The sequence below is a fragment of the Gavia stellata genome, chromosome 3 (genome assembly GCF_030936135.1).
Source record: "Gavia stellata isolate bGavSte3 chromosome 3, bGavSte3.hap2, whole genome shotgun sequence".
NCBI lineage: Eukaryota > Metazoa > Chordata > Aves > Gaviiformes > Gaviidae > Gavia > Gavia stellata.
Window position 1 is genome coordinate 58,437,824 of NC_082596.1, and position 25,965 is coordinate 58,463,788.

General features: G+C 39.6%; 1 protein-coding gene across 1 annotated transcript; it reads left to right on the plus strand.

Moving 5' to 3' along the window:
• Positions 1–206: 206 nt before the first annotated feature.
• IMPA2 (inositol monophosphatase 2) lies at positions 207–22,513 on the plus strand. The gene is made up of 8 exons (XM_059836334.1): positions 207–323; positions 7,058–7,191; positions 11,688–11,792; positions 13,182–13,227; positions 15,631–15,739; positions 19,258–19,366; positions 19,531–19,682; positions 20,543–22,513. Exons 1-8 carry the CDS (start codon positions 207–209, stop codon positions 20,656–20,658), a joined length of 888 nt encoding a protein of 295 aa, XP_059692317.1. The 3' UTR covers positions 20,659–22,513.
• Positions 22,514–25,965: the final 3,452 nt, after the last annotated feature.

The following is a 25,965-nucleotide window of genomic DNA, read 5'->3' on the forward strand; positions in this document are numbered from 1 at the left end:
GGCCGCCGGGCCACCTCCCTCCGCCCCGCTCCGCTCCCCCCCGGCGGGGCGGCGCCGGGGCGCAGAGTGACAGCGGCGGCCGCGGCGCACCGGGCGGGCGGCGGTGTGCGCGCCGGACACCCTCCTGCGCGGCCGCTCCTCGGCGGGGAGCCGGGCCCCCCGCGCCCCCCGGCCCTGCGCCGGGCAGCGGAGCCGCCGCCGCCGCTATGAAGCCGTGCGAGGAGGAGGAGGAGGAAGGGAGAGCGGCGGCGGCCGGCGGCGGCGGGGACCCCTGGAAGGAGTGCGCGGAGGTGGCGGTGCAGCTGGCGCTCCGCGCCGGGCAGGTGAGAGCCGCGCCGCCGCCCGCCCCCCTCGCTGCGCTCCGGGGCGCTGCGCGGCGGCGGGACGGGGCCGCGGAGGGGCCCGGGGGGGCGGGGCGGGCTGCCCCGCCGCTGGAGCATCCTTCTCCCGGGCGGTTGCACCGGCTGCGCTTCTCAGTTGAAAACAAAAAAAAGAGCCGGGCGTTTTGAGGAGAGGCCGTGTGGGCACTCGGCTGGTGCGGCAGAGCCGGGGAGGAGGAGGGCGGCAGGGCCCGGCAGCCGCTCGGCCGGGCTGTGCCCCGCTCAGCCGGGTCGCTGCCGGAGCCCTCGGCCGCTTCCCTCGGCAGCGGCAGGGGCGGCGGCAGCGGGGGCCGCTTCCCTCGGCGGCTGCTTCCCTCGGCGGCTGCATCCCGGGCAAGGCCGAGGAGGCGCTTGAGGTGAAAGCAGATTTATTTGTGACTTTTTCAAATACACACCAGGCGTTTATTCTGCTACTTAATGCTCTGGAGCACGCTGTGACGCTAAGGTTGAATTCATGTATAGCTGAGGGCTTATGCTGTTGTGCGTTTATCCAGAATATTGTGTATTTACCCATTACAATACCAGCATTTGTTTTTTAGCAGCTTGTGCAGAGAAAAATAGCCGTGTCAGGGAGGTTTTGTCATCTTGTTATGCCTGTGTCTTCAGAGTGACTGAAGTTCACTTGCTAGACATAAATCAGCAGTGGCTCTGTGAAGATCTACAGTAGCTTATTTAGGATCCGTGCTTCGACACAGCAGAAGGTTAGTCATCTCAGGAGACATCCTGGCCCCACTGTGTGCAGCAGCAAAACTTGCACCGACTCTAACAGAGCCAAGAAGTGGGATCAGCAGATTGTTCAGATGAGAAATTGGGTAAAACACAAACCTCAGCAACATGTATTTCTTTTCTGCTTCCATTCTGCTATATTTTGAAACATACTTTGTCACTATACACTATGATTTAAGGAGCCCTCTTTTCTCTCTTGAGTCCAGGACCTGTAACTTTTCCTTAGTATGTGTTATTAAACGTATTTTCTCCGTAGTAGAAGGCAGACAAAGATGAACAGAATGCCAGAGGAGAGGAGACTTGTTTCAATAATACAAGGAGTAAATGGATAATCCAAATCGGGATGACAGGTCATGCTCTCACAGACTCTCCAAACGAGAGTTTCTCCAGCATACTCCTTCTGCCAGCCATTTCACAAGAGAGACTCTCATGGCTTGCTCAAGCTTCCACACCTTATTTCTCAAAATATCGATTTGTGAAGACAGCCGTAACCATCTCCAGCCATTTTAATCATCCAGGAGATCACAGCTGAGCACCTTTTCCTGGAAGAAATAAACATTCCAGATCAATCCTTGCATCTTTTTAGTTTGCAGTTTGCCATCGCTACCTTGCAACTGGCAGGAAATGGCAGATTCCTTGTCAGGCCAAATTTAAACCAGTCAAGGATGTTGTTTAAGTAGGACTTGGGAACTGGTTAGGATTTTTATTAACATTGTAATGTTAAGGAATGTTTTTAGTTATGAAAACCATCAGAGATCCTTGTGGGAAAAAAGGTGCAGATAGGTCTGTATCTTTTATTTAAATGTCAATCTACTTCCACCTATTCCCAAAAGAAGCTAATGATAAGGACACCAAAGGCAGGTGGGACTAGATTTTTATTGAAAATTGAGTGATAAAATTGACTTTTATTTTGGTCAACAAAAATAGTCAATTCCACTGGTCAAGTTCATCTTTTTCTTCTGCCTCTCTTCCCATCCCTCAGACCTCTCCACCTTTACCTCCATCTCCAGAAATCTGCTTGCACTCTGTTGCCCCAGATCTGAGTGCTGTCTCCACCCCTGCATGAAATTTTGCCACTCCAGCCTTTCTTTTAAGGCCCTCCATTTCCCAGGTCCGTGGCAGATTAGGAAGGTTTGGAATCATTAGAAAGTGTCTACAAGAGTCTTGATGCAGAGGCCAACCTGAAGAAAGGCATGCGAGTCAAGATTTCTAGGAGAAGTTAACCAGTCATACAGTTTCCTGGTCTCCCCGTTTGGCTTACACGACTGGTTTATATTGCACCATGTTTCATGAGTATAAGTAAAATACACCTTCTTTCCAACAGATAGGCATCTATGCTCTGGAATAGTTTCTTCTAAACTCAAAAGGCTGATAAAGAAATGATTGCTTGAATATGTGTCAAAAGTGATGCTGCTGGAGTTGCTGGAGTAACTTCTATTCCCAGGTTAACATCATTGCCTCTCTTGCCTATCCTGTTACTTAGTTCCATTATTTTTGCAAAATATCACAGGCTCCCATTTAATATATATAGCTGTTTCATAATGAGAATGGCCGTGGTTTTGTAATCTCTGTAGTTGACCTGCATTAAAATTATGTCTAATTCACTCTATAAGGCCACATATAACTGCATTTTTTTTAACCTCTCTTCTGCTTTTTCTGTGAGTAAACTTTGCTTGCTATGTTCATGTGAGTATGCCCGTTGGCTTAATATGAATTTTTGCTAAAGAAAACCAGGCACGACTAGTCTCTGCATCTTTGATGCTATTGAGAGCACTGAGTAATATTTGCACAGTTCTCTACAATTACCATTGGAGAAACTTCACCAAAATGAGTAGATGTGCATCCAGGTGAAAACAAGTCTAAGAAACTGAGACTAGAAGCTAGCATGTTGAAGTTCACACAAACTACTTTTTTTTCCTCTTTTTTTTTTTCCCCCCAGAAAATAATTTTATGCGGCATAAGAGACCTAGCAGAATCCCACTAAAAAAAGGCAAAATTTCCACTGATATTCTAAAAAGCGAAGATTTTTTTCCCCCATATTTGCTCCCAGGGGATATTGTTAGGCTATTTTCTGTGGAACATGGACAGACTTTTTAGCAAACCGGATTGGTATTTCCTAGATTATTTGCAGGTAGTTATGTTTTATATCTAGATGTTTGATTTTACCAATGAGCAAATATTTCAGGAAAATACTGCAAGCAAGTAAACCCGTCTTGGAGCTCCCAGGAGTGTGTGGTGAGTGCAAGCAGTATGGTGAGATGAAGTATCTAACACAAGCACCTCACTGTAGGTTACTCTCCTGGCAGGTATTGGGGGAGAAGGCATCTTAGCCCTCTGTCCTCTCCATTCTGCTGTGTATGACTTAATGTCACAAAGGCATTAGGAACGGAAAGAGTCTAGGACCATGACTGCACTGAGCCCTTGCAGCTCCATTTCCCCTGCTCCGTGGCAAATGAAGAAGGGAGCAGGAACAACCTGGGTCTTGCTCTCTGATGTGGTCTTCATGCATGTGCTGGTGTAAATGCCCCTCACTTTGCATAACCCCCCAGATGCTCCCAAGCAGGATATTAGGATAAGATCTAGCCAATTCTTTATTAGATGAGGGGCAGAATGGGCTAAAAGTGTTAAGTGAGTCTGCTCTAAATAACCACACTCACAAAAATCAGCTGCTTAGAAATTCCTGTAAAATCTCCGTAATCAAGGGACAACCTATAATACAGTGCTAAAGCCTAGTAAAATACATTTACAGCCAAAATACAGCATCTTGGTTGCCTATTTCATTGTACAATAGTGACAAGGAGCAATCAGCTGTTTTCATTTCATCAACCTGTAGTTCCTTTGGTCTTCCACTTACCTGCTGCCTGTTACCTAGAGAGAGACTTTTATGGAGCTCCACGCCCAGCTGGGAAGACCAGACAATTGCAGTAGGTGTCTACAAACCTGATCGTAAGGCTTCTGCAAGGAGAGGAGCTGAGCGATGCCCTCAAAGTACTCTGAGGCACCAGGCTCTAACAGTCTTTATAGGCAGATGATTTTTAGGGGTTATTCAACGTAAGTTGAATTCTGGACACTCTGAGCTATTAGATAAATTTGTGAAGAATAAAAGCTGTTTCATCAATGATGCAGGGAACATGATCTTTGTGTGGGACTCTGGCTTGGATCGCATACCCGTACAAGCTGGTGCAAATGCATGTGAGTCCCTTTAGTCAGACCCTTCGTAAGAGGCAGAGAATTAGCAGGGACCCGTCCATCCCGCGGCATCACCTGGTACCGCGCGTGAGCTAATACAGATGTGGTGCCTATTTGTGGATGGTGAATTCAGCACAGCACTATGACTTCTCTCCTGCTCTGCCCCCAACACACCGGTTGCACAAGAGATGGGGAGAAGCAGTCCATTGCAGGGCTGAGTAATGTATGTCACGACCCCTTGGCATGGGCCTTCATGGCTTGAGGAGGAGATGGTCGAGAAAGCCCTCAGCCACCGCATGCTATCAGAGTCACACCCTTGGCTGTTCCCAGCCTCAGGTTGGCACATGCAGGTCACCAGAGAAACGGGCAGGTTGCGTTTTGTTTGATGGTGGACACATCAACTAGTCTAACCACCTCCTGCTGACAGAGAGCTGCTGGGCAATAGTGGAAGTTACAGCAGTGATGAGTTTTTAGAAAAGCTTTTGACAAGGCGTTTTTCCATGTAATTTCGATGTAAGTACATTGTGAATCTGGTTACTGTAAGGCTACTACAGAACCTTCTAGGAGACCAGGGTATTTTTAATAGTTGTCACATTGGTGGAACATGTCAAGTATAAGATCCTGCAAAAATCCAGTTTTGGACCTGATAAATGTTCAGTATTTTAATGAAGGACTTGAATGACAGAATAGAGTATATACCACCCTGCATATAAAACCCACAAACAGATCAAGGTGAGAGGAATGGTGAGCTCTTTGGAGGACAGGAATCAAGTTAAAAATGGTCATCAACAACCACAAAAAGGATTAGAAATTAAAAATATCAAATTCAGTTATGAGAGGTGCAAAGGATTGTATTTAAAAACGAGAGATCAAGTGCCAGAGCACACAATGAAAAGCAACCGATTGCAGAGCACATTCACAGGAGAGAGCTTTCACCTCGGCTCTTTTTGCAGCAAGGCTCAGGTGTGATCTCACTCCCCTTATGAGCAGTGGCACGTACTGATTTAAAAGGCTGCAAAAATCTCCTCAATCCACTATGTATTAAAACTGAATAGGAGTCAAGAACATGGCACTGCTAAAAAGAAATTCAAATCTTCTCTATTGAAAAGAATGTTTAAGGCAAGAAATGAGTAGTAATCCTCATCCATTTGACTATGTGAAGTTCTGAGCCCAGTTCTAAGCATTTACTTCTACATAGGCAATATGAAAGTAAAGAAGAACAATTTAAATAAGAGGCATCACCGTAGCAGTTTTTTAGAATACACAACTGAGATGGTTGGAGTGTTTTGGACTTTGCTTTGGACCGAAGAGGAGCCTGAAGGCCTTCGTAGCGTTGTGCTTTTATGCTTCTATGATAAAACCATCAAGAAAACCATGCAGGGCATTGAGGGGAGTAAAAAGATTAAGTGCGGTTAATATTTTGATATACAATAATGAACTTCAGCAAGATCTCAAACCAAAAACTATTAACCTGCCCTCACGACTCAGTAAATAGGCATAACTAATGTTTTACAGCTCACGAAACAGAAACGTTAGTCCAGATACCTTCCGTACTAAGGCAACAGTCAGCAATATCCATTACTTGTCAGAACAATCAGCACGCCTTTCAAACATAGTATTTCATACTACAGAAACCAAGAGCTGAGACTAACATTTGGGAGTTGCTGGTTCCCTTTCCCATGCATAATACAGCAGAACTCTTTTCTTTGGTCATCAAACACTTCTCTTTAGATGGTTTTAAAATATTTTGATCAATAGAAATTTAGTTAAACAATTGAAATATATCAGTTTTAGAAGAGACTTGGAATATTAGTCTTGTTGGTACTGGTTTTAGTTAATATAATTCTATACAAATAAGTGGTGCTTAATTTTTGCTTTGTTTTGGTTGTCCTCATTTCAAATAGGTTATTATTTTCACTGGTTAAAAAATAAGTCAGCTGCTTTTGCAAGTTGAGCATTATCATCCTGCCTCCTTATTTTTCTTTTTAATGAAGGAGTGGAAAAAAACAGAAAAGAAGATGGGAAAATTGGGAAAAAGCTTTTATTAACTGTTTTTCCATATGTGCATTTGCACTTGATGTGGTTTAGTTCTGAGTTTATAACAGTAAAACCCTTGAAAAGGAGATAAAGACTTTCCCAGAAGATAATCCAGGGTTAGATCACGGGTTCCATATCTGGGGAAAAGTCTAAATTTTTGGTTTTGTTAAATATATAGCAATTCTTTGGGAACTAGTGAGTGGTCAGCACTTGAAGTTCAAAAGACCCATATACACAAGAAAAAATAGACACTGTGTGTCTTTGTTGGCAAAAAAAGAAATCAATGGTGTTTGCCTTATTGCATGTTTTTTAAAGTAAGAGAGCAGTGGGGTATTGGCCCTGTAAAATAAAAAAAAAAAACAAAACAGGGGTTTCCATGAAAAATTACTGAGCCTCAATGCTCTTTCTTATCTTATGTGTATTTTTTGCAATTTCCTAAATCATGATGACTGCCATGATCCTTTCATTCCATTAGTTGCATCCCATTCATCGATCCTTTTCTGAACTGTCAAGAGAGGTTCTTGCAGAGTGATTCAAAATGCTGTGTTCCCAAAGACTACTCATTATCTCAGAAGGATTTTTAGTCAGAAGAATTAGAATAGGCTCTGGTAGAACTAAGCCTACAGCTGTTTTTCAGGATTAGCTATAATTTTTCAGTAAATATATTATTTTAGTGTGCACAGGATGAATGGCCAACAAATCTGATTTGTGAATCTCTGTTTCAGATTATTAGGAAAGCTCTAACAGAGGAAAAACAAGTGTCCACAAAGACATCTGCAGCAGATCTAGTGACAGAAACTGATCATTTTGTGGAAAATTTAATTATTTCTGTTCTGAAAGAGAAGTTTCCTTCCCACAGGTGAGTGCCTATAGAAAGAAACTGTCAATGACCTTTTTTCCTTTAAGAGCTGTATATCTGACTGGCATTTAAAGGTAATTTTTAAAGTCTCATATATCTCTTACATATTAACCTATTGCTGTTGGACACTTTCATAGGACTCCTTTTTAAAAAAGTACCACTTCCCTATACTTAGTACTTTATGTTTTCTAATAGTTATGTTTCTTAATATATGTATTTAATAGTAATGTTTCCCCTGTAGGGATATCATGTATGAAGGTTTCATATGAATCTCCATGATTTTCAGAATATTGATCTGTTCTCTATTGTGTAAGAATTATGTTAAGGATATCTATTAAAATACAGCTGAAATTAATGATAGCAAAGGTCCCATCCTGCAGACCTTTCCTTCACTTTCTTTTGCCATCACACATAAGGATTTGCCAGATCAGGACAAATATTGTATTTAATCACATTTACCTTGTGTTGTGTAGAATCGTAAAATCAGTGAGAAGCGGGGTTGTTTACATCATTTGATGCGTATACATAAACAGGATATAAATTACTATATGGGGTGTCAACCCAAGGTTTTAAAAATAGAGCAGATTATTGACTGCCCTTGAATTATTATGGTTAATCTGAAAATAACAACTCCTAGCACATGCACAGATTAGAGAGAGGTTTTGCATTAGCTGGCTGGGTTTGGTTTGATGCAGAGACTCTGCAATCGATTTCCACATTTGACTTCAGTCCACAAAGATAAAATTCATCTTCCTGCAGAGCCAGTGCAGAGCCTGTGTATCCCTTAAATACTGTATGACTTCCTTCTGTGTGCATCTCTGTTGGAGATGAGCCTTGTACTCTAGCGCTGCGCAGAAATCCACAAAGATGAAAATTTGGAGGGCTCAGCTACTAATCTGATTGTCGGCAATGCTGCTGGAAAAAAATGCACCATAAGGAGGAGTAAAAAGAACATTATATACTAAATATGGCTTTCTAAATACGTGTTGTATGTGATCACATATTGAAGCAGTACTGTACAGCATAATGTGTGGTTCTTGGCCGCGATTCTCAAGAGAGTGCCAGGCTTTACAAGCCTATTATTTGCGTAATATTCCTTCTACTATTGCTGGCTCTGCTCTTTCCTCTTCTCCACTCTTATGTTGTGGGTTTTTTTTCCTTGAACAGTGTGGCAGAGAACATAAAACATACACATTTCACATAAAATGAGAATCATCAGAAGCACTCGTGTTACTCAGAATGGGAACAAAAGTTGTAAGGTCAACTTAGACGTAGGAACTGAAAAATCTCTGACTTAATAAAGTCTGTACAATTAACTTCTGACTTTATAAGCAAATGAAGGAATTGCTGTTTCTTCAAGACAATTATTTTTTGCTGATATTGGTTGTCAGTTTTGCTTGGCGTTTGTTCAGACAATGAATGCATTTAGATTAAACAACAGATTAAAACTAGATTTAACTAGACTAGATTAAAACACTTGCAATGAGGAGTCCACAGTAGCAGTCAAGGTTTAAATTAAAGTGCAATGAAAACATGAAAAGATCATTTAAATTGTGTTCAGTCTTTCCCCTAACCTGGCTGTTGAAAGCATCCCTGAAGATTTCCATTATTTCTTTTTCTCTTAATCATCTTGATTCTTATGTTCTCTGAATCAAAAAATGTACTTTAGGAGTTATAAAAATTAAAAGGGATCTCATTAGAATCTGAGGCATCGGCACTGTGGCAGTAATGAGTCTTGAGATATTGGAAATGTACTCAGAAGTAAAGAGAAATACTAGGAGAATCTGTTCAAAAGGTCATTCTGTCCCATGTTTCTTTCTTCTTCTCTCTGCTTGGCTAAGTGATATGCATCGTCCTCATTCATGCTTCACCCAAGTTTTCATCTTTGCCCACTCTTTGGTACACTGACATGCTCCAAGTGAGTCTTTTCAAAAGGATATTTTTTCTGGTAGATCTTTGAGTTGTGGGTAGGCACAGCCAGAATATCAGGGGCTACTGGTTGAAAAAGGCTATTGTACCATTTGCCTGTATTATTGTTACACAAGTTGTCATCTTTGGTGTTAATTGTGGCCTTAATCCTGTAGACATTAAAATCAGGACACAGCCTCTACAGAGGGTGACATCCAACTCTAGCTGCCCAGCTTTCTGCCCTCAGACCCCCACAAGGGCATAGGTGAGGGACAGCCCCAGTTTGAACCTCCTCCACTCGACTGGGTATCACTCCTGCTGCAGTTTATGTTGTGCTACAGTTTCCCAGCTGTTCCAGCAATGAATTTCAGAGTGGCACCATGGTATGAACAGATGTCCACTAAAGCTAGGCTAAAATTACTGGACTCATTTTCAGTGGGAGAAAACTTTAATCCAGATTTGAAGAGAGGTCAACAGAGCTGGCAGGCTGGCATATTAAATTAACTACTGTAATAACATGGCTACCCCTCCCACTTCTCAAGCTGTTCCCAAAATTTGGTCTCCAGTAGTTCAGGCTGGATGTTTTGCTTAGTTTGCATGTTTTTACAGGACAGACAGCCATAGAGCAACAAATCTGATGTTGACCTTGAGGGCCTCTCAGTACCCAGTACTGTACAACAGCAATGGGCTTATTTTAACCTATTAGCCCAAATTCCATAAAATGTGCACCTAATTTGTCCTACATCCATTTTGGAAAAACTGTTCTTGGACATCAAGACTTTATCAATGGCACTGCTGTGCCCCACCTTCACATTAGCATTTCTGTATGTGAGGACTTCAGCATCACACGCTGCTGTAAAGGAAAAGGCGAGGGAAAGACTTACGATACTTGAGGGCAAAACACCTTACACAGAAATACTCTTGTCTTTAAAGAGGTTCCCTTTTTGCTTTGCTTTGACTGGCAAGACAACAGCTACAGTTCAGGCTTTGGCTGGGGGAGCCGGTAGAGGGTTGAAGCAGAGGCATAATTTATGGGGAAGATGGACAATCTGAGATGGGATGTAAGGTGCTTCATCTGCAGCTTTCTCTGCAGCCAGCAGCACAGCCAAAGCGTACGGTTGGGTTTAGATGCTAATTACAAGATTTGTAAAAGCAAATGATACAGCACCAACAAGACAAAATAATGGAAAATTTAAAGCACGGAGTCTGCAAAGTGTTATGTTTGACTGAGAATTCCAAACACTTGTTCAAGTCTTTATTGTTTCTCAGTTGCACACTAACACTTCGTCCTTCAGCTGTTGTCTTTAATGGATGTGAAAATAGTAACAAACACTTCCTACTTCCCTCTTCATACCAACTGGGGACCCATAATGGCATCAAAATAGTCCCTTTCTACTGAGGGAAAGGCAAAGTAGCGTTTGGAAGACTCAAGAAGTCTCCTCCGGTGCTGTCTGCAGAACATTTTAAGCTCGTGGTTGCAAGTGTTATGTGGCATCGTGCAGCACGTGGTGAGGGCACAAAAGAAAATAGCTGCTACTCTAGTCCTAGGGAAGCAACTGTTTCTGCAAAAGACATTTTCTCTTTATTTCATCCTTTTTTTTTTCTCTTTCTGTCTTTGAGAGAAGCTTTTTAATCTTTAAGCATTTGCAGGAATTCTGAATACCACTACCAGTTGTCTGAATGTGAATCCAAAAGCAAGATTCAGTACTAGCAGTCTGATTCTACAACTTCTGTACATACAGGATTTTATTCAAATCTGTGAGAGTAGCACCTGCACAGCACTTACAGAAACAGACCCTGAAGAGTTTATGGGAGAGCAGGGATAATTAAGGTCAGCAGGAAACATGCCAGAACTGGATGTTTGTTTCCCAGGGAAAAAGGAGGGGAAAAAAAGCATATCTGCTAAAAGAAATGGGGACAGAAAAACAGAACAGAAGATGAGCTCAGATTTCAATGTGTGCCTTGTGCATCCAAACAACAAACAAAAAAATTAATTTGTTGATTTTCTCTGGGTCATGGGAAAAAGAAAGTTCAGCTTCGTAAACCTTTTAATTTCCTGAGTCAGACTACTGTAAAAAATTCAAGTAGGAGTGAGATTGTGGATTTTCTAAGAGTGCATTATTTCCTGCTGACTGAATTTGACTGCAAAAGAGAAGCAGCTACAGTTTGCAGTTTATATTTCTTACTGCAAGAGACAGGCCTAACCCATAAAATTACATTCTGCATAAGAAAAACTTCCTCTAGAGTTCCAGGGATGACAGTTCAGATCCATTTCTGCATTTATTTTCATGACTTTCTTAATGGTATACTGGGAACATAAATGGAGTTCTTTTTTACCGTGTAAAAGAGTATGCTATAAATTTGAAAACTCTCCTTCAAAGTTTCTATGAAAGTTCCCCATTCCTAAATGAAAAAAGCATTACATGTGTTTATACATACATATACATTTATATAAAAATTTTACATATACATATATATATATATATATAAAAATTATCTCCGCAAAAACAGAAAGATGGAGTTTGACTTTCCAATATATATCTAAGCCAGTTTTCTGGGACACTTGTTTTACTCCACACCAAATGCAGGTTTATTGCAGAAGAATCCACTGCTGCTGGTTCAAAATGTGTCCTCACTGACAGTCCAACCTGGATTATTGACCCTGTTGATGGAACGTGCAACTTTGTGCACAGGTAAGTGGACAGTGAACTGGGAAATAGATAAAAAAGCAAAATGTAGGTTCTCACAAATCCTTCTGTGTTTTACTGTGGTAGATTTGTTCCTTTGACTCATAAGTAGGAGTCATCCCTTTACCTTTTTATACCTCGCATAGTGTATCTGAGGGAGTGTGTGTTTGTGCTGGAGAGAGCTCTATACTGTTATCTAAAGGTAAGCTAAAGTTTCTGCTGATTGCTTAATGACCCAAAGCTCTTGACTCACAGCTCGTTTATATATAACCACACATTAACATGCAGAGACTTGAGCAGAACTGGAGGAACAAGGCTGTGCTATGATGACACTTGGCCTAACGCCTTATGTGGTTACACATTCCTTTTAGTCGTGGTGTTTTCTCCCTTTCAAATACAAATGCTTCATTTTTTCCTGGGAAGTACAAGCATTGCATATATGTAGACCAGAACTGAAAGCTAAGTTGTACATAGATATTGGTTTTAGATTTCTATAATACCTCTCTGCAAAAAGAAATCTAGGGGTCGTTACTGCAAAAATGCAGAAGTTTAATTCATCATTTGAGTGCTAGGAGTTGTAAACTAATGACTGTTCATAATACTTCTACTTAAAAACCTTAATTTTGTTCTGCCTTATAGTTAGTGATTTAACATAACTGCAGTTATCATTAAAAAAAAAAAAATGTCCTTGACTTTTAGTGCAATTACATAGAATTCAGGGGCAGGTGGGGGGGTGTCATGTGCTGGTGATTCATGCAATTAAGTGAAATTTTCTCTTTCTAGCAATATTTTCTGGACCTTTACTTTACAGCCCTTTTTAAAATGTGTTTTTAAGAAATTAATTTATTTTGTTGTTTAAAATGCAATAATTATACTTTAGTCAAAAGGACCAAATTAAATACATGATCGTCAGTTTGACAAAAGAGAGGGTAGAGGAACTGGTTTCTCCATATGTGGATGTCAGCAGCAAGGTATCTCCATGCTACTTAATTGCTGTCTCAAATGCTTGAACTTGAACAAAATGCGCTCTTAAAAGTGATGACTTGTTATAACAACGTTAATCATTTTATACTGATTATATCAGTATATCATTATAATGATTTTATAATTCAATTACACTAAAGCAAAAAGATCACTAAAATATACAACAAGTTTAGTATAAAAATCCTGATATCTTAATGTGTTTATTCCTTGCCTTCTCCAATATTAAATTACATTTTTAAAGGAACTGACAAAGTTAAAGGCTGACAAAGAAGAAATAGTACAATGTCAAGAGTATTTTGACACAAGTAAAATCACAGAGCTCCATGCGGGGTTTTGTTGCCTAAGGGAGTTGCATAAGGAGTAAGTTGAGAGATTTTTCATCAATAATACTTAATTTCTTATTTTTCACAGATTTCCAACAGTGGCAGTGAGCATTGGATTTGCTGTTAATAAAGAGGTATGAAGTATGTTCTTTAAGATGGGTACCTGAGAGCTGGTTAGAAGCCTTAAAACCATGTGGGAACTTTAAATAAAATATTTTTTTAAAAAAAATGAGCCACTGCTCAGGTTTTTGCACGCTTTTTAAATGCATTTGATCATACTCTACTAGTCTAAAATCATAGTCCTGCAAAACTTACTCACACAAACTGGCAATTACAAGACAATTCTTACAAATTATTATAAATATTTATATTTATAATTTATTAAATTATAAATATTATATTTATAATTTATATTTATAATTATAAATATTATAGGATTTATGTGGGGAAAAAAGAGGAATACTGGTGTGAGCAAGGTTTTGTAAGACAAAACCGTGATGAGTTAAATATAGTGCTGCCTATTCATAATTTAAGTGTATCTCCCAGTGTTTTTATGTTATTATTATTGCTTCTTTCCTGATAGCAGTATCTGTGAAAGCTAACTGCTGCTATGAGGCAATTCAGAACTGATTTCTATGAAGAGTGTGAAATTATGGGCCTAGTTCATTTAATCTGCCTTTGTGGTTTTCTTAACACAGTAAAATAACCATATTTCCCACATGAGAGCTTGATTACAGGGGGGGGGAAAGTACCTAGTCTTCATATGTGCCGTTTTGAGTTTCCTAGCTATACTCGTTCATGCTAGTGCCTTTTCTCCAGATGTTGCCGGTTTACAGTTTGATATATACAGCAGTAATAGCTATTCAAATTGCCAAGGAATGTGCCTCTTTCAGCCTAATTCCACAATCTTAAATATATGTATAGCTGTAAGTGAAGCCAGCAAGAATTCTGTGCAATAACAACATAGTTTTCAGATGTGCTAGTGGCTCTTACTGACTTAAACAAAATAATGTTGTGTACTTCTCTAGTTAGACTTTTCAAACACAGAAACTGCAGAGAAACATTTCCATGCTTTTCTGAAGTTTAATCATTCTCAAAGGTCCTTTTGAATACTACATATTATTACCAGACAGCTTTCTCTAATATTTATGTTTTCTAGAACACCATTGTGATTTTGATGCCGCATATTTTGGGTTACATAAACTAAACAAAGCTGAAACAAAAATAAAGAATGATGTTAAATCTCCCTCAGTAAACAAATGGGAAAAGCAGAAAAAAGCAGTACACTGAAAAGGAGCCAAAGTACACACAGGGGAACTGGCCTGAATGTAAGCCTTGAACAGTACTGAAGAAATTCCTGCAGATGTCTTCAGGGAAAGAGTCTATTAATAGTGTGTTCCTCAAAAAAACCCTTGGTTTAGATGGGACCTCAGGGTAGAGAGCGAGGACAGTCTATTCCCTTTGAATTGTCTCTGATTAACACCGATGATTATTCACATTGAATGGAGGAGAGCCACAGGAAAAGATTTGGGAGTCTAGAACATCTGAGATGTTTTCTTGATCTTGTTACCAACTTCTGTGGCCTTGGGCAAGTCACTTAATTTTTGTGTATCTGTTCACCCCTAAATAAAATATTGCTAATAGTACTTATCTAGGTGTGATTTTAGGAGCTGATCATTGAAGTCTGTAAAGTGCTTTAAAATATTTTGGTGAAACCTATTAAAGTAATGGAAATATTAAATACCTTGGGTTTAAATCAAGGGTCAAATTCTGACCCTCTTGTCATTGGTAAACCGATACTCCCGCAAAAATTCCAGTGTTGCTCATTCTCAAGCTTTCATTGAGAGTCACAATATTTGGTATTTCTCTTCAAACTCCTTCTCTTGGAGTCGTGTGACTTCATGAGATTCTCACTTTTATGTGTAAACAAAAGGATTTTGCAGAGAAACATTTGAACAAGAGACTGGAGTGTACTACTTTGGTTGAAAAGGCGGGCAAATTAAATGCATCATGAAAGGTGAAGTGCATATAAAAGCATCCACTGTTAATAAACAGTGTGCCATGACTTCTGAGTTTGGATGCCTGACTGATCATATCTATGTATTTGGGGCTGCAAATCTTCAAGGTACAGCCGAAGTCAGTGGGATTACTTCTAGGTGTAACTGCTCACCAGTGAAAGTAAAGCATTCAAAATCTGGCCTTAGAGGACTTGCGTACTTTCAATAAAAACGTACGATTGAATTTTAAATCAGCTTAGCATTTAATCCATTCTAATGTGAACACAAACAAGTTGCAAGTAAGAGTTTAGAAGATCACAAAGAGATTGCATTAACTTCTCTTTATAAACTGAATTTTATATGACCTATATCTTGATATCCCAGTAATAGTAAAATTATTCCAGTTTATTAATATCAATATAATCTTTGATTACATGTACCAATTACAATATTGCTGATCTTTCTGCCATTAGTAGTTGTTTATATTTATGATGAGTAATTTGAGTTGCATTCATTTCTTTCCTTTTCAAAATCTTAAAGCTTGAATTTGGTGTAATTTACCACTGCACTGAAGAACGATTATACACTGGTAGAAGAGGTCAAGGGGCATTTTGTAATGACAAAAGGCTTCAGGTATCAAAAGAGACAGGTTGGTCTAGATTTTGTTAGAACTCTAAAAGGAATATGTTAATTTTGTTTCAGAGTTGTTGCAAATCATCATTAGGATAATGAACATCATTATCCTGATGGAAAGTATTTCACCTGCATGATAATTTTGTTGTTATGTGTTTGGTTTTTTTCTGAAAAATCACAACTTTCCTCATTTTCTTTTTAAAATATACATCTGAATATGAACTATTTAAATAATTCTAAATTATTTTGCTTCATAACCATTGTTTAAAATAAGGAAGAATGAGTAGATTCACCAGTTTCATTCCAGCTGTACACTGGCATAACTTTTTATAAGCAAGATGCAATGGGAATGGTGAATCAAATTCAGAGTACTATGGCAGCCGTTACTCACTGATTTTCCAATAAACTTGTAAAGTGTATTATGTCTGTAGGCATACATGCTAACAGTAAAGTAAACTAAAGGATGCATGCTTTATTAGGGGTTCTTTAACAGCTTGCTTTTCTGTGTGAGGTATGTTTCAACATACAAATAGCTAGCAACACTTAGTCAACACTTTAATGGAATTCTTTTATTGGTAAACCAAGTTATAGATCTGTCTGTTTACCTAATGATAATAGATAACAATAATCAGATGTGTGTAGAGAAGTTTTCTTTTAATCAATCAAAATGCAGAGGAGAACATAACGGTTGTAGACAGAAGCAGACATGTGCCAAAAATGTACATCATTGTATACAGGAGATGGTAAAAATTTCACCCCAAAAAGAGATCTAATGAACTTGAAACACAGTAAATTCAAGCAATTTAATATACAGTTCATTGTAGTGCCCCAAGCAGATGCTGCATCAAAACTTCCCTGAAATTTGGGAAGTTGGGCTATTCACCTAAATTATTAGTGAGCTGGGGTCTCCCTATCTGGAGAGATGGAGCAAATTGTAAAGTCAGTGACCCCTAAGATTTTAATCCTTGATTATGCATCACATTTTTGTCAGTGCTCGAATATCTCATATTCCCATGCTGGCAGAGACTATTAGGAAAAACTAGGGGTGCTCCCAGTTGGGCTGGCTGAGCCACTCTTGAAATGGCCTTGCTCACTTTTGCAGTCAGAAGGTTCTGGTTTCCAGTTGAGCAAGGAACAATTTTGGCACATGCCACTTTTGTCCTCCTTTCTCTGGACATCCAGTCTATGTGGGTGTCTAGAACATACCAAGGGAAGTAGACCTTCTGCCCTTCCAAATGCTTTGAAATTTTCCTTTGTTTTGAGAGACATCATTTGGTGGTGGGCAATTTCACCAGTGAAGATGGATCTTCTTTAGTCTCACTTCTGTTGATGTTTTAAGTGTGTAAAATCACAGTTGCTCCTTTCCTGTAAGGACCGTGGCTTCAGTGAAATAAACCAACCCTGGAACAGAGAGTGTGTTTCCCTGTACCTACCGCTGGAACTCAAGTAGCCTTCGCCAATGCATGATGTGTTGGAGAGCTAGACTGTCATGTTACTTCATGCCTTTTGTTTTCAGGAAACGTGACTGTTGTATAATATAGATCTATGCTATACATTCATTGTTCAGATTTAATCATTTGAAATCACAGTCCAGGCAAACACTGTTCTTTGTCAATGCTAAATTTTGTAGAGGTCTGATATGGGAGTCCAAGCAGTCAGGATACACTTAAATGAAGGATCCATCTTCCCTTCGATCTTGAGTGATAATTTCTTCTCGTGCTTAGATTCAGGTCAGGCCTTACATGTGCTAATATTGTAAGTGTATTTTTTTTTTTTTAATCCTCTGTGGTCAATAGATTTGGTCTTTTCCTCATAAATCTACCCATATCACTGTTAAATCTCTTCTACCAAGCCTCCTTATTTTTCTGGCCTCTATCAGAGTGAGTAGTCAGTAAATTTTCTTTTGTACCTTGAACTCCTGAAACACCATCGAGTCTTGTGATCAGCCAGCTCCTTTTCCTAAGCAGAGACCTCCCTCTTCCTTGCCTTAGTCTCTTTGTCCAATTTCTACCTGTAGCCTTGATGAAAATTGAAGAGATCCATTTATGCATTAGAAATATATTTAATAACTCAAAAGAACAACTGTCTTAGTCATGACCTAGTTATGACTGGTGTGGTGTGAATGCTTGGTGCATTTCAGCAATGAGGCGTGCATTAAATGTTCTGTAATTATAAATTGGGTCTGTTATGCAAAAAAGATCTAAGGCAGATTGCTTTCACCATCCAGAGTTTTCTGTGGTGGCTAAACAACGAATACCCTGCAGTGTGCCTGGATTGGTGTTTCTATATTTTAATGCAGTAATTTTCAAAGTGGTTGTTAAATCTATGTTCCTACAGTTAAGCTTTGCAATACCCTGTAACTTTTCATCTAAGCACATACCTGTTACTCACCAACCATTTACCGCATTGCTTGATTCCATAATGTTCCTCTGCAATACTAAATTCATTGGTAGCCTGTTTAATTAAATGATGTCTCACTCCAGCCTAATTTGCTTTTGAAAACCTCCTTGCTACTTCTGCTAAGAATTTTCAACTTATGCAATTAGCTGTAATAACCAGGTAGACATTCCCTATCTGAATGAATTGCCTAGCCTTTAACCCAGGATAAAAGGTGACACCTGACACTTGGGCACAGCCTAGTTAGTAAGTAATCAACCACTAAACCTGTGAGTTTTGTCATATCTTTAACGCCTCCGAGTTCAGCTGGCACAGCAGAAGCAGGGACACTTGACATTTGATCAACCATCTCCGCCTACATCAGCATACGCTTGTTATATACTAGCAATATTCAGATCTCACGTGAGGACTACTTCAACACCTTGCAAGTCACTGTGAGTCTCTCCTTTGACTGTACACAGGGCTGATATCCTCATCTGCTGTAGGCCAGAATTGCCTTTGGTGAACACAATACAAATACCACGTTCATATATTATTATTAATCAAGATATTGCTTTAGTTTATGATAAGAAAGGGGGATTTCAGTCATAAGGTGTCTTCAGTCTTTGAAATGTCAGAATGAAAGGGAGCTATTACTGGGTAACTGGTGATTTAGGTAGAAACTTTTCTTTCCTCTTACTTTATTCCCAAATGTTTATCATTTGTTAACAAATTACATTAAAGTTCCCTATTCAAGAACCATTCTGTTTTCAAATATGATTAGATTAGCACCGTTAATAGTTACTAGGTCACTGGATTATTTTTAGTTGACTGTTAGTGAATTTGCCAAAAGCTGACTGGTCAATGAACTAAAACAATGTATGGAAAGAGAAGGAATGTAAGAATGCATTCTTGTTTTTAATCTTCCTGTTCTTTTTTTTAAAGTGTGTTTAGATCAGACCATTTGATACAAGAAATCTAGTCTTGCTTGAATTTTTATGCAAAGTTGTAACTTATCCTATGAAAGAGTTTGGGGTAAAAAAAGGGACATGAAAATTGTTTTTCTGTGGAAAGTCCATTAGTGTTTAATTTAAAAGCAAATTTCCAGAATCTACCTGGAAGCTGTTGAATTAATGGAAACAACTACCTACATTGCAGATATCTCGAAGGCCTTAATTTTAACAGAAATTGGTCCAAAACGTGACCCTGCAACTTTGAAATTGTTCCTTGGTAACATTGAGAGATTGCTCAAGGCCCAGGCACACGGGTAAGGCATTTTACAATATATGTCTCACATTTGTGACCAAAAGTCATTAAAAAACAAGAAAACAAAAAACAAGTACGTTGCATGTTTTGCGATCTTGACACATAGGTTGAAATCAAAGGCATTTTCTGCTTTACGTTACTGTGTCCCATTCTTGCGGGGTTTAGGGTCCGTGTCATTGGGAGCTCAACCCTGGCTCTGTGCCATTTGGCATCCGGTGCTGCAGATGCCTATTACCAGTTTGGGTTACACTGCTGGGACTTGGCAGCGGCGACTGTCATTATTAGAGAGGCGGGTGGCACTGTGATAGACACTTCAGGTGAGTAAAATATCCTTGTTTTCACTGACTTTTTGAGGACTGAGTGGCTATTTCAGGGTAACTTCTGTTACCTGAGTACAGTCCTCCTGTGGCTCTATCTCATTTCTGGCAATATTCTGTAGAAACTTTTGTACTCTCCGCTAGACTCTGGCTAGTTATTCATAACACACTGATGTAATTCCAGCCTGGGGTTTCATCACATCAAAGGTCTTCTGAGTCAAACTGTATTTCCATGACTTTGAGTAATTGCTTTAAAGCATCAGATTTACAGTAAAGAACTAGCCCAGGAGATTGGTAGATACGCTCAGACTCCAAACAGATTTTGGCAGAGACAGCCTCCCGAGAAAGTAGGTCTTTCAGGTACATGTCTGAACATATATGACTAGAAACTACGCAGAGGGAGTTAAAGGACAGCACAGTCTCCGAATTATTATTTTATTCATGTAGATGGTACACATCTCAGAGTAATGGTTTACTGGTGACCAATATGGGGGTACTGTGGAAAGATACGGTGGATTAAGAAGAAGGGTATGCTGATTGAAATAATTTCTGTTCTATCCCTTCCTGTTTCTAAAAGAAGGGAATATTGCATTTATTGTTGGATACTCAACAAATCTAGACATTCGCTGCTTCTGTTGCACACTTTGGCACTGTATCTAGAATTCTTTGAAATCATTTTTTGCCAGAGATTTCCAGATAGGAGTTGCTGAATTAGGTTGTCCTTCCCACCCCAAAAGGAGCTACGTATGAAGTTGTTTCAGAGTTTCTGAACCTATGTAATTACAGCATGGTTTATATTTAAGAATACGTTGCCTTTTTACATCACGTAAGACAGTTCTCATTAATCCTTTTGTCCTCAGGGGGACCTCTGGATCTTATGTCCTGCCGAGTGATTGCTGCGGGCACCAGAGAGATGGCTATGTTCATAGCTCAGGAAATACAAACTATTCACTACAGACGGGATGATGAAAATTAAATACTTACAATATAGAGTCTGCCCTCCTGAACTATGTAACTTTTGCAAGATGGGTGGCTTAAAGGGTACGTGATTTCATCAGGATGCTTTCTGTGGAGATTTTCTGTGTCAAATATTTTTTATAAATTTATTACAATGTGGGAAGGCATAGGGAGATTTTTAAACCTCTAAGAATCATGTTTCCTTTTTAATATGTATCTCTTTCAGCAGTATCTTTTTTATAAGATAGCATATTTTACTTGTAGTAAATTAGTCTCAAAATTAAGTTGTAATTTCATATCTGTGGGGCTGATGTTTAGTCTTTTGTAACAGCTAAAAATGGAACTTTATTTTTACAGATGCAGATCTCAGGTAAATGAGCTTTAGGACTGTAGTAAGGACGAGTAGTTAAGACGTGTGCCTATAATACCCTTGTTCTACGATACTTAAGAATGCAATAAAAATTACATTATTGTTTCCTAACTACGTCATAGCTATATATCCATATATATGTATTTGCACATATATGTATGTCTGTGTGTATGTGTGTATATCTATACACCTATACGTGTATATGCATGTATACACACACATACCTGTGTGTGCATATACAGATGGGTGTCCTGGATGTTTACAGCAATTTAGAGAATGCATAGAAGAAAGGTAATATTGGAAGTTATTTTCAGGTAAAGAGTAGAGGTTACTTACGTGATTTCGGTGGGGGCTATCCAAATGGCAAATAACAGAGTTGATCATGGAAAATGTTTAATGATTTTACAAACTGTCCAGCTAGTTCTTGTTTCCCTTCATCCCTCTGTATTGGGATAAATCATACTGTCCTACAGGCCTCTGTAAGATATTCAAACCTGCAAACACTTAATACCATACAGTAATTATTGTTAAAATCAGGAATATTGAACTCCGCTGAGTTATTCACAGTATTAACTATGACATACAGTAGGAGGCCAGCTGAATAAAGCACAGTGTCAAGGAGCTGTTGATTTTAGAGAAACTTTGAGCAGAACAGCAGGATTTGGCCCCTTACAGACAAGTTATTAAAAATATGCACATAAGATGCACTTGCAAAAAGTTGTAAATCACATGCCCTTCTCGCACAAAGTTGTAATTGCACTTTTTGATCCAAGAAACCTGTAAAATCAGTAACATACATTTCTTAAATACACAGTTGTTCTCTTATTCTTGTATCTGGCATTGGTTTTAATTCCACCAAGGTGATAATTTCTATTTAGATTATGTTTTAAATCACGAGCACAGGGAAAATACAAGTGTGTCCAGAAAAGTAGTTAAGAGTAAATCACTTCTATTTTTTTCTTAAAAAATTGAATTAAAAGGTATCTCTTTTTTGCAAGACTGCAAATTAAATAAAGGAATGAGCCAAACAAGTAAGTTGGTTAAAATTTTTTAACTTTCTTTATACATTGCATGTGTAGACTTTGTAAATGTGTTCAGATACCTGCTTAGAACACACAAACTGAACAATATTTTTTTAAAATAACCTTACATGTGTTTCTTGCAATGAAAAATGTTTTTCACTTAATATAACATAAAATTCTGTATGATTTCTTGATGCCTTTTTTCATGAGAAATACAAAGTATTGACTGTATGAAGAATGTCTAAATCCAACTAAGCATTTAAGAATTTATGGTTCTTAGCAGAAAGCCAACGCTGGCTGTCAGAGTTATCAATGTTTTGTTATTGCTCCCTTTTACCCCCCCCCTTTTTGTACCCCCATGTTCGGAAATGGAGATTGTAAGCCCTGTGGGGCAGGGACTATAGTACTTTGGCTCTGGGTTTGCACAGTGCTAATAGGCTGCGATTCTGGTTCACGACTAGGCACTGAGGTGCTATAATAATACAAATAATAAATACTAATAGGCTCACTTGTCTCTTATTTGCCCTCCCCCCACTTTCTGAGCACAGCAGAGACCTGAGTGACAGATGCGGAGCTTGGTGGCACCGCTCTGATCCCAGGGTGTTTAGCCTTGGCAGCCATGGGAGCAGCCGGGGCTTTACTCGCACTTCTGCCATGGCCATAAGCCCCGTAAGGAAGCTTATGCTGGCAGGGGATCAAGTGTGGTGGAAGCTCAGCCCCACTTCATCCGCTGCCTCTCCTCACCCCGTGCCCCCCATTGCTCTGGGAGGGGAGTGTGTGCGAGAAGCTGCTGCATGGTTCCGGTGAGGTTTCCCAGCAGCTCAGACTGCTCATACAAAGAAAGTCGCTGACCCAGTTAGGTCTGGTGTGCGCTGGTGTCCCAGAGCTCAGCAAAGCAGGGAAATCTATGCATCGACTTCAGTGGCACACCAGCAGTTTCCAAAGCTGGGAGCCAAGCGTGGTGGGAAGGGAGAGGTGCAGAAACCCATTCACAAGTTCTCGTTTGTGCCCAGGACGCAGTTTTGGATTTTATTTGGGCTGTAGTTCAAGTGTGTTAAACCGGCAGTGTGTGTGTGGAGCAGCAATCCTGTCTCCCCAACCTCCTCTGCCGCCCGTGTGCCAGTACAAACATTTCTGAACCCTTCCAGTGGACTAGATGAGTGAAGTGATCTGCCTGTAAAGTACCCCAGTAAACAAAAAAGGGATTATTTTACAGACAGATCGTTTTCCCAAGCCAATTCAGCCCCCATCCACCACGAGCAGCTGACTTCAGGCACCAAAGGGGGTAGCGAGGGGGCAGGCAGGATGGCTCGGTTCACAGATGGTGCCACATTATGCCAGTTCAAAGTTTTCATCAAAGTCCAGCCTTAAAACTATTTGACTACACATATTGACTGAAATAAACTATACCGGAGTTTGTCCTCCCTTCATTTTTTCTTGCCAGCCAGATGAAACTTCACTCAGCATGCGTGTCCAGCAACTCTCCTTGTGAGTGCGAGCATTCGTAATGCAGTTAGTGCAGCACATTAGCCAGAAACTTAAATCCCCCAAAATGCTTAAACATGTGGGCTCCTTTCCCTACCATTGTAAAATGCTGCAAATGTTTTTCAATACATGCATTACGGAGTACATAAGTGCATCTGTAATTAGTCATCCAAGACAGATGAAGATTTCCTCTGTGAACACCAGCACAAAGATGACCGTGCTCTGAAAAGCGAGTGCTTCCTCTGTAAGCAAACGGCGCTCAGCTTCCTGGAGCTATCCCAGTTTGTGTCTGCATCCCTCACCGGCTCACTGGTGGAGAATGTTTTATACCTCCAGGCTTGCTGGCCTGGTCTCAAATGGTTCTTTCTGGTAGAATAAAGAGTGGAAATAGCAGTAAACTCCGGGAAAATGGTTGGTGGCTGATTCCTTTGCAGCGTGTCTTGTCGAGCTTGTCAGATCTTACAGAGCAAGTATCAGCGTGTTTCATGCATGCTGAAGGACTGATATTTTCCATTTGATTATACTAGCTCATCTCACAGTATTAAAGAAATTTGCGTGTATTGGAGCACTTACCTAGGGGCCCACAGGCAGTGTTCTCCGTATTTCATCTGGAATTTGGTTCCTGTTGGCAATGGCTTCAATTAAAGCAATAAAAATATCACTTGCCACCAGCCATTCTGCTATCAGTATTAGAGCATGTTGTTCCCTCAGCAAGGTTGGATCTGTTCAGTGTATGCACAGGAGATGTGCAAGGCGATCTTTGAATAGTGAAAGCCACTATATCAAATTACCACAGACTGCACCTTTTTTCCTGGTAACTTTCTAGAGCTACCAAGACTGTTCAAATAATTTTTTTCCTTTTGCCAGTAGGGAAACCATATACAAAAATGTACTCTCTTTCAGTACTATATTACCAAGACTGAACATGTAGAGAAGTCAGAATTATGGTTCCTACACCAGTTTCTATTTTACAGTGTGTTACAGTTAAGTCTTTCATAAAACATCTTCCCAACACTAAGGAATGCGACAAATCATTCACCAACAGCAGAAAGAGAACTGTCCATTGGCTTTTAATTCATGCACCAGAGATGGCAATAGCATTATAGGATACTGCATTTTATATGCATGCTGTGTTCAAGTAGCAGAAGAACTACTTTTATTCAAAAGAGGAATAACTGTTGACACTAACTTTGGATTTCCGTGGGGTTTGCTCCTGAAGTTTTAATTTTAAAATGCATTACAATAGTGGGCTTGTACTTCTGTACTTTACAGCCCATTATATTTATACAGTGAATTTTAGTGTAAAATGGCTTGGAAGTCGAAGTGTGCCCTTTCTCATCACAGAATGGGAAGGTATGTATTCCACAACACAGAGAAGCAGAATTCTGTATCTCGGCGTACTAAATGTTACTATTTTACTTACAAAAAAATGTGTGCTATTTCCCATGTATACTGCTATGAAATCCATGCATACAAACAATGTACTGCAGTGCAGCCTGGTAACAAGACAGACAGACCGACCCACCTCAAACAGATGGTATCAGAATTAATTAATGTTCAGAAGGCTCTTTAATTGCAGTGGCTTTTATACAGTTACTGAAATCCATTCAATCGTGCTGAATACTTCAGTGCATACCCTAATATACAGCATTTATGCATTCATTCTCTGCAACCTTTTATGCACACTACCACTGCGTGCTCCGTTAATATCACAACCTAATACACTATGCTTTCTTCAGTTAGCTACCTACTTTCAGTTTTACTAAAAGCTGTTATTCTTTTAGTGAATACTCAAGATTTTTATATTATAGCCATTACAACTATTGCTTCCCAATTCACTGAAACAAACAGATTCAAAATTGAGGTCTGAGTCTTCTTGCCAACACTTACTGGGATGAGTTGGATAAATCAGTGGAATTGCACCTGTTGGCAGGAGAATAAAAATAGCCAAAACCATGTTTCACAGGAAGAACTTTCTATCTGATTGCAGGGAGGGAAAGCCTCCTCCAGCACAGCAATGCCCCGTTTGCAGCGTGGAGCGTTAATCAGCTCTAAAGGAGTGTTTTCCTCCTCCTGGGAGGAAACCCGAGCAGTTACAGTCAAAATCACTGCTAATGGATATGTGCCAATACTGTTTGAAGAAAATGTTATTCATATACTTCCATGCAGTCTTATTTTTCACTATTAATTAAACGGTGGAACAAGAATATTTTATTTATATATACATATATATAATAGATGAAAATTGAGACCAGAATAGTTTTTTTATTTACAAATTGCTCATGCAAAGGCTCACAAAAATTATCTTAAAATTTCTGAGTGTTTGTGTCACAATCAAATTCAAAGTATTGATCAGTGGAAAGAAAAACATTTATTCAGACATGTTTGCTAAGGTAAAAAGGCTCAGAGACACATTCTTCCCACAAAAAGATTATGTTAGTGTGGTGGG